Consider the following 10082-nt stretch of genomic DNA (forward strand, 5'->3'; position numbering starts at 1 on the left):
CAACCTCTTCATCATGCCGTCAAAATATTAGTTTCTGACTAATTCGTTCCCATGTCACTCAAACGCCATAAATGACATTAACTTAGCCACTCGTTGAAAATTCGGCAAACCTTACTTTCAAGAAGAAAAAAAAAAGGAAACACTGTTGTTTTCTTCATTCTTGATAATGATGTTTGAAACATCGAAACATCGAACAGCGTTACTTTTAATTTTTCTTAAACCTTACTTTTCACATTATTAACGTCGGCATCTTGAAAGGATTCAAGTAAGAATTAAATAACCTAAACAACCGTCCTTCGGTTTGGTCTTAGCTCTGTTCCCTTTGTTCACGTTGGACAAAAGTCTTGCAAGCAATCAACATCGCTACACACTCTGCTTACACATATTCGTGTGAATATTTTACAAAGGGTATAAAACCAGTATTGAGACCAGCAACAGGATAGTGAAACTTGAATTTAATTGATAACGTAAATTGCAGTTAAAAATGTTGGGTGTGTAGCCAGGCATGTTAAAAAGAAAAGAATTAAAAAGTTGACACTGGCTAAAAATGTATATACTGGACGTTTTGGCCACTACTGTTGCCTTCTTCAGCAAAGATAAAAATGCAAATATCTAACGGCGTCCTGCTTGGAATATGTACGGAATGTGTTTCACACGGTCACCAAATAGATTTGGAGAATGTTGAAATCATTGACAGATCATCGACGTGGCGACAAAGACTAATTCTTGAAGCCTGGCATTCCGTGCGCGATAGAAACTCTATAAATGAACATATAATGCTACCAAACGTATACGATAACATTAAGAATTTTTAGTCTTTACAATACTCTAGAGACCACTGTTACACTTTGAAATTCCGTCTAGGTGTGATTTATTTATTTATCACACATCGTGTACATATTCCAAGTAGGACGCCGTTAGATATTTGCATTTTTATCTTTGCTTAAGAAGGCAACAGTAGTGGCCGAAACGTCCAGTATATATATTTTTAGCCAGTGTCAACTTTTTAATTCTCTTCCACGTAAATTGTAAATTGCTGATAAAAGTACCTTGAAATACACAAATGCAGATTAGCTGCAGGTGATAGACTTCTTGATGTGGCGAGGGACAAAATTTGTTTTTCATGAGCACAATGAAAGTACTTTTTAATTTGAGTCCGGTAACCTGAAAACATGACAAAATCTGTCTTTTAAGTGTTTGTGTGCGCGTCTTATGGCAAAATGATTGTCAAAAATGTTTTCTGAAACAATGAACATGTACACTGAAGGGTGCTTTCCATTCGACGAAATTTTCGAATATTTCGGGTAGGAATCAAATGGAATAGGATCTTTTCCGGAAAATATTTTCGAAAATTTAGGACAACTTTTTCAGTGTTCCCGAAAAGTGGAAACCGACCGAAAATAAGCCCGTTCCATTCGAGACCGAAATTTTCGAAATATCAAACCGAAAATTTTGGTGAATGGAAAGCGCCCTTTTCAGTACCTATCCATCGATCCTGAATCGAAAGTTGGAGGAGGAGGGTTGTAAGAGGAGAGCTTGAGTTTTTTTTTTTTTTTTTTTTTTTTTTTTTTTTTTTTTTTTTTTCATCTTTGGCAGCAGCATAATCAAGTCCTATCCTATTAAGACGCAGTGGCAAAATTTTTCACAAAATGTCCAGTCGCTTCTGAACTTGTGTATTCATGCACGACGGGTTTTCGCAATTCGAAGAACTATACAGAATATCTTTTGTTTTTAAAAGTTTCCCATGCCCACATTTTTTTTTTATGATATGTTGAGTCGTGTGTCTGCAGTAAAAGTTCTTTGCTTAGCAAAACTTAGGGGCTCTCTAGGGATACTTGAGAGCCTAGTGTAAGGTTGTAGCACTAATTGTGAACGTTCCCTAAGGATAGGTTTAGATCGAATAACTTTGCCGTTTGCTTTTGTGAAAATGGTATATTTAGTATTGCAATTTCTGATCAGCAGCTAACGTACAGTTGAAATAAATCCTGCGAATTTGTTACGTAAGCTAATTCTTCATTCGGTTACGGTCTGGTCTCAGCGGATTTTGAAGGGTAATTATTTAAGCATAGCGATTTCTTTCACTAAATTCAGCATCTATGTTTATGTATTTCTCTATTTAATTGCATCATTTCTTAATACAAAGACAATGAATTCTCTTATTACGCAGGAGCCAAAACGTTTTCCCAAACACAAGCTTTATCTTTAGCTTCTTATTCCTTAATCACGTATTTTCATTTTATGTATTTACCAGATTAGCCCTTGCTATTTTGGAAGGTCCTAACTCACTCGCTTAATTTCATGTCTGAGCTGAGCCGGTTAATAAATTGTCTTATTTGTGTCTTGTCTTAACGGTGCTGAAGAGCTTTAAATTTACCGTCACCTTTCTTCCATTGCGCACGAATCTGTATGACACTCATGGGATCGATGTTTGTAGGACTCGAACTTTCGTGATATGGGAAATTTAAGGCCTGGTGTTTTCGGATTGATAAAAATGTCGTTTCGGGTACCGAAAAAAGGTCAGCTAAGATTTTCGGAAAGGAAATAACACCTAAGGTTTTCGGGAAATGGACAAAAATGCCCCAGCAATTTCGAAAAGACTGAAGTTCCCCTAGAATGAGCGAACAGATAAAAATATTATAGCGCAGACTAAAATGAACCTACAGAGCTTGAAAGGCGCTCCAGATAGCCTAAAATAGCGTTTCAAAGGATCTGAGAGGAAACTGTCGTTGGGTGCCCCTGATGTTTCAGTCGACTCGTGCTGGGAGCACTAGGATTTCTTTTCCTAAGTATGTCTGCGCCACTTACTGATAAACTACATCTATATACCAGTGGTTTTCAATATTATTTTGCTGCCGTTATAAAATATATCCTTGCTCAACCATAGTTCGGTTTCGGAATCTTAAATGAAAACGAAATACAACTTACTATTTTCCATAAAGAAGCTCAATGTGAAAGTCACCCGGCGGCAACAAAAATTCCTTGCTCGACAAATGATCTACCCTGAAGAAGGCAGCATTGCCGAAACGTCGGTTTAAAATATCTTACGGCGTCAATTTTATAATATCTTGAATTCACATTTATTAACTATGCTGCGCATAATTACAATCTTTATTTGGCAAATTATGTCCCGTGTACATTTATAACTCCATAGGTGTATCGAAACATGAACGGCCAATTCTTTACAATAACCGATTTCGTTAATCGAAAAAATGAGCTTTTTGCTTGTGTTTATGTGGGCAAAAAGTAGAGGGAAACTGTTTTAGGAGTGAATCACTAAGGCATTGAAGAATCATTCATACAAATTTTACAATCGTTTCTTCAGGAAACTCCCAAAGCAATGCATGTTTACAGCAAACGCTGGAATTTATGTGCGAAATAATTGAATTTCAGCCCGAAATCCATGAAATAAATATTCCTTGTTACAAATAATATGTTACAAATCGTTTTGGGTTAGCGTACCTTGAGCCTGAAGACTTAAGAGGAACAAGAGCGCCGGACCAGGGTAGTTTCTTAAAATCACAAGATGGCTTCTGGGCCGTGATATGGTAGTAAAGTTTTACTCGACCGTAAAGATGCAATCCAGGCGAGCATCGACGATTAATTACGCCTCACAAAGAGCGGAAACTTGACTTAAATAGGCCTTCTCTTTATTTTTAAAGTTTCACATTTATTTATTTGACCGGTGTACTATAAAGAGCTGAGAGAAACACCAGTGATACGGGAATTTGCGGCTTGTTAACGCTAATTTACAGCTTCCGTTATGCCTTTGTTTTAAGTTGGTGCAGTATCACTGATTTGTTCTGTGTTTATAATCAAACGCCACCAACGGTCGCAAACATCACAAGATATCATTTGCATTCTTTGTTCACGGAACTTTTGTTCGTCAAATGACCTTCGCTTATTCATTTGTGGCACTCAGCCAGTCCAGTGCCGGCAGTAATCCTTCCATTCATACTTTCTTGAAAATAAGGTTTCACTGAAATATGCGTAGCGCCGCACACAAAAACTGAAGGTTTTCACGGATGAAGCCAAATTTTGTTCTAATTCAAGCGGTCTAATAAAAATTAAAAAAATGCAATATATACACCCGAGAGGTTTGCATCGTCGGTTTTCATTTCCGCGGGTCGCTTTTCAGCGTAGACTTTGTAGGCCTTTACTGGACATTTATCGTTGTTCGGCACAGCAAACATTTTCGGTGCAATGGCTCTTACATTCCGAGGATCGCTTCCTGAACGAGTTTTGGTTTCTCTTTCATTGAATTCGAGGTACTCCTGCCCTGTGGAAGTTTGACAAAGTTTTACGTCTCCCCAACACATTTCTCTGTGCTCCTTGCAGCCTCGTAACCCGAAATGGATTGTGTTGTTGAACCACACAGTGTTTAAAAGCGCTTCTGCCGTGGAACTTCCCAAGAGATCCTTTTCATGCAGAACTTGAATATCTTCCTCACTTAAAGCAGCAGAAGCATTAGGCTTGTTGCCCTTGCCTTTCCGTTTTAAATCCCTTTGCTTTGACTGAAGCGCTTTCCGAGTTTGCTCGAACTGGACGTCTTTCATAAGGCAAAGTCCATAGTTTTTTTTCTTCAAATGGCGCTCAAAGCTAGCAAAGAATGCCCTTAAGGAATTAGGCTCGTATTCCTCGTTGTCTTCTTTTTTGCGAACCGTTATAAGGAACTCGCTGAGAAACTTGTTCAGCTCTTGAGGAGTCAATTCGTCCATTTGTCTCGTCTCGCCTTTCAAAACAAGAAATTCGTGGAACAGAGCAACATCGTGTTTGGCCTTTTTCTTTGTGTTTTCATTTTCCTGTCGGTCTATGAATTCTTCTACTGATGAATCTAGGCTCTGAAAACGGTTAGTCTGATTTGAAGCCATCTTTCTAAAGAAAAATGCGCCTAGGCTCTTAGAAATGCGCTATTTGTCAGTCAAGAGGAGCGGCGAGCGAGCGACACGGTCTTTTTCACTAGTGAAAATAATGATATAGCTAATCAGAGTGTCGATACGTCGTTTTTCACTAGTGAAAACAATCGTATGGCCAATCAGCTGGCTTCTCTAGCGCGAAGAGACCATTTTTATCTCGATGCTTTTTGGCGCGTAAATCTCGGTATGCATATAATAATAACGCATTATCGCTACTCCACACTCCAGAAATCTTTCTCAAGATTCGAGCTTCGTCCAGATCACTTTAGTGCATCAGGTCCTTGTTCGTAGGTCGAAATTAACTTAATTTAGATCTCTACTATAACAATTATCTATATCTCTAACATACCATTTCTTCAAATCAACTGTACACCCAGCCCTAACTTCGCGAGGTTTTGCGAGTCACGTATTTCTAGTATTCAATTAAGCTGCGTTTTAAGTTTTAGAACAAATTTTAATTATTTACTTCAAAGCGTATCAAATATTAACATTACTTAATACAACAAAGCGTCATTGAGGAATGCAGTCGGTTAAAAGCTTTTAGTTACTATAAAAGGCAGGGATTTTGCGTTTCCCGGAAATGCAGTTGAAAATATGAAAGTAGGCTTTTTTAGTTGGAGCTCGAAACACGTTTTCAGAGATAGATCCTGACTCATTTCCTTAAAATGAAAATAAAAGTTTTTGTAATTAATGTTCTCAACTGTACCTGAAAATGTGATTTGGTTATTCGGTTTAATCATTTGTCACGTTTCACGGTCCAGTGTAATGTAATACATGAGCTGCTAGTAATTTCAGGCAGCTGTGTCAAACTTCTCCCAATATAACGAACAGAAAAAAAGGGCTTCCTTCCTGCAACAAAGAACACCATTCAGTCCTTCAAGAGGATGCCGCGACAGCTGTGCTACACACCATTATAGAACTTAATTGGTTAGAACAAAAGCAACTAAAATCGTTTTCACACATGAAGATGCATGCCTCAATTGTCCCCTTCAGTTTAGTAAGATTCGAGTATTTTAAGCCCGAGATGTATGTATTGGAATTGAATTTTCCACGAGCATAATTCGAGCACAATAGTACTCCTGAAGCATAATTTAGGGCAGAATAGCGTTTCAGCTGGCATTGTGGAAGAGTATAATCATAGTTTCTTCAAGCAGAATGTACCCAAGGTTAGTCAGGTTGGGCGGTTTCGCAATAAGTGAAGGTATAACTTCCAGAATTGTACATGATCCTGGAGACGAAGAAATAATGCACCAATCAACGAATACTCATATTAGACAAAGCCTCCATATTTGGGGCAAATTAATCAAGCGATTACGAGCACTATTACATTTTAAGGAAAGATAAATAAAAGAAGATAGATTTTTCTTTTTAATAAGTTCTAAAATTTCAAGGTTTTACGGAAATTACTAGAACATTGAAGGTTGAAATCTGGCTCCAAAATATCGTGTTTTCATAGTTGCTTGTTCCTCAAGTCTTGCAAGATGAATAAAATATGTGATCGTACCCACTATTTTCAATTGTTATGAAAATTCGGCAAAAATCTGACAAGTCCCAGTACAAGTATAGGCAAATAAAAAACCTTAAATATTTTTACAGTGCGTAATTCGTAAATTTCGAATTTCACCTATCTACAATACATGCGGCGGCAAGTCTGGATAATTTATGGTAACAGGAAGGACGGAATTTGGGCGATCCAAACATTGATAAAACGGAGAATATGATTTTGATACTACGTGCATGAGCCCGTTTTTAAAATCATTTGATGAATTCTTTTCATACTTAAAACAAACAAAACAAATCGCTACCCTTTTTTCTCAAATCGATCAAAATTTATTCCTCGAAGTTCACAAATCACGCACATAAAACATGACGTTCTTCATTTGCTTATATTAGGTATTTGGGAGTGCCCGATCTTTCTCGGTTTTAAGCACAGTTTTGGACACACAGTGGGTTGAAAGAGCAAAGGGTAACCACTTCGAGGTGTTTAAAAATCGGACGAAACGAGTTGTTGACATAGCTTCTCAAACCATTAACAATTCTTGGAGAAATTCAAAGCAAAAGTTCACGAAATGTTTTGATAATTGAGATCACATTTTTAATGATTCGAAAAGGTGCTATCTTTGTCAGTATAAGTCCTCATGCGAGTCCTCTTTTAATTCCTCTTGCAACACCTGAGAAAAACATGCAAATGTGATATTTTGGAGCCAAAATTCAGCAGTAAATGGTCCAGCTGTTTCTGTCGAAGTGAGTTTTGGGAAAACTCGCTCACAAGAAACCTTGACCTAGCAGCGCTTGTAACTTACAATAGCTTATCTCTTTTCCCCAAAAACCTTTGTTTTATTTAAAGGTTCATTTCCTAGCAAAAAAAAGCCAGAATACTGCCAAATACCAGAAATCTATCAATTAAGATTATACGCCGAAAATTTAATTCAAATAAAGACAGATATCCTGCCCTTCAATAATTAACCGCGGGCCACCTTAATTGGCGTACAAATAGTTCATCTTTAGAAATAATTTTATCAACATGAACTTTACTCTGCCGTCTAGTTGGGTAAACTGACAAAGTTTGCTTCTGTGGTATGAACCTAGTTTAACGGCCTAGCTCCCAACCAGTCTCAAATGCTCAGTTAGCTAGTAATCGGAAGGTCTTGGGCTCGACTACTGTTGGGGGAACTGTTTTTTTTTTTCTTCTCCTGGCGTGCCTGTATCACTGGCAAAAAAAATGCCTCGATCAAAGTTTACGTTTCACCTTATTTACTGGTAGGCAGATTACATAGATAGGTATTTGGGGAGTTTTGCGAATAAGGAATAGTCTTCTTTAAGGTTATGTGAATCTCAGAAGACAAATACTCCCTAACACTGTCAGGAAATTCGTGAAAATGATGTACATTTATAACTCCATAGGTGTATCTAAACATGAGGGGCCAATTCTTTACAATTCCCGATTACGTTATTCGTAAAAAAGGAGCCTTTTGCTTGTGTTCATGTGGGCAAAAAATAGAGGGAAACTGTTTTAGGAGTGAATCATTAAAGCATTGAAGCATCATACATACACATTTTGTAATCGTTTCTTCAGGAAACTCCCAAAACAATATGTATGTTTACAGCAAACGCGCTGGAATTTATGTACGAAATAATTAAATCTCACCCCGAAATCCATGAAATAAATATTCATTGCTACAAATAATATGTTACAAATCGTTTTGGGTTAGCGTACCTTGAGCCTGAAGACTTAAGAGAAACAAGAGCGCCGGACCAGGGTAGTTTCTTAAAATCACAAGATGGCTTCTGTGCCGTGATCTGGTAATAAAGTTTTACTCGTCCGTAAAGATGCAATCCAGGCGAGCATCGACGATTAATTACGCCTCACAAAGAGCGGAAACTTGTCTTAAATAGGCCTTCTCTTTATTTTTAAAGTTTCATATTTATTTATTTGACCGGCGTACTATAAAGGGCTGAGAGAAACACCAGCGATACATACGGCTTGTTAACGCCAATTTACAGCTTCCGTTATGCCTTTGTTTTAAGTTGGTGCAGTATCACTGATTTGTTCTGTGTTTATAATCAAACGCCACCAACGGTCGCAAACATCACAAGATATCATTTGCATTCTTTGTTCACGGAAGTTTAGTTCGTCAAATGACCTTATCTTATTCATTTATGGCATTCAGCCAGTCCAGTGAAGGCAGTAAACCTTCCATTCATACATTGAAGTATGCGTAGCGCCCCACATAAAAACTAAAGGTTTCCATGAGTGATGCCAAATTTTGTTCTTATTCAAGCGGTCAAATGAAAAAAATAACAAAGGTTTAATTTTTGGGGAAAAGAAATAAGCTATTGTAAGTTACAAGTGCTACTACTTTGATTATAACTTTACTTCATTTTTAGATTCTAAGTTTCAAGTTCAAGCTTTACTGTGAGCGAGTTCCCCCAAAACTCACTTCGACAGAAACAGCTGGACCATTTACTGCTGAATTTTGGCTCCAAAATATCACATTTGCATGTTTTTCTCAGGTGTTGCAAGAGGAATTAAAAGAGGACTCGCATGAGGACTTATACTGACAAAGATAGCACCTTTTCAAATCATTAATTATTCATAAAGACAAAACAAAGGAAATCACTACCGAAAAAGAGGTTTGGAAATGTGATCTCAATTATCAAAACATTTCGTGAACTTATGCTTTGAATTTCTCCAAGAATTGTTAATGGTTTGAGAAGCTATGTCAACAACTCGTTTTATCTGATTTTTAAACACCTCGAAGTGGTTACCCTTTGCTCTTTCAACCCACTGTGTGTTTGGAAATCGGGTGGAACACCCTTCAACGTGTTTAAAATTGCTGCCAGAACTGTGCTTAAAACCGAGAAAGATCGGGCACTCCCAAATACCTAATATAAGCAAATGAAGAACGTCATGTTTTATGTGCGTGATTTGTGAACTTCGAGGAATAAATTTTCATCGATCTGAGAAAAAGGGTAGCGATTTTTTTTGTTTGTTTTAAGTATGAAAAGAATTCATCAAATGATTGTAGAAACGGGCTCATGCACTTCGTATCAAAATCTTACTCTCGATTTTATCAATGTTTGGATCGCCCAAATTCCGCCCTTCCTGTTACTATAAATTATCCAGACTTGCCGCCGCATGTATTGTAGATGGGTGAAATTCGAAATTTACGAATTACGCACTGTAAAAATATTTCAATGTTCTCTATTTGCCTATGTTTGTACTGGGACTTGTCAGATTTTTGTCGAATTTTCATAAAAATTGAAAATAATGGGTACGATCACAGATTTTATTCATCTTGCAAGACTTGAAGAACAAGCTATGAAAACACGATATTTTGGAGCCAGATTTCAACCTTCAATAATCTAGTGATTTCCGTAAAACCTTGAAATTTTAGAACTTATTAAGAAGAAAAATTTATGTTCTTTTATTGAAGATATTTCTCTTTCCTTAAAATGTAATAGTGCTCGTAATTGCTTATTTAATTTGCCCCAAATTCGGAGGCTTTCTCTCATGAATGTTCGTTGACTGGTACATTATTTCTTCGTCTCTAGGATCATTGTACAATTCTGAAAGTTATACCTTCCCTTATTGCGAAACCCGCCAACCTGACTAACCTTGGGTACATTCTGCTTGAAGAAACTATGGTTATACTTTTCTCAACGCTA

General features: G+C 37.2%; 1 protein-coding gene across 1 annotated transcript; it reads right to left on the reverse strand.

The window, feature by feature from the left end:
* Nucleotides 1-4064: 4064 nt before the first annotated feature.
* On the reverse strand, nt 4065-5085 carry LOC146459609 (uncharacterized protein KIAA1958-like). Its single transcript, XM_085089376.1, has one exon. The coding sequence runs from the start codon at nt 4866-4868 to the stop codon at nt 4065-4067; it is 804 nt and encodes a 267-aa protein (XP_084945502.1). The 5' UTR covers nt 4869-5085.
* Nucleotides 5086-10082: the final 4997 nt, after the last annotated feature.

Source organism: Pavona decussata, unplaced genomic scaffold (assembly GCF_977016875.1).
Source record: "Pavona decussata unplaced genomic scaffold, jaPavDecu1.1 SCAFFOLD_218, whole genome shotgun sequence".
NCBI classification, from domain to species: domain Eukaryota; kingdom Metazoa; phylum Cnidaria; class Anthozoa; order Scleractinia; family Agariciidae; genus Pavona; species Pavona decussata.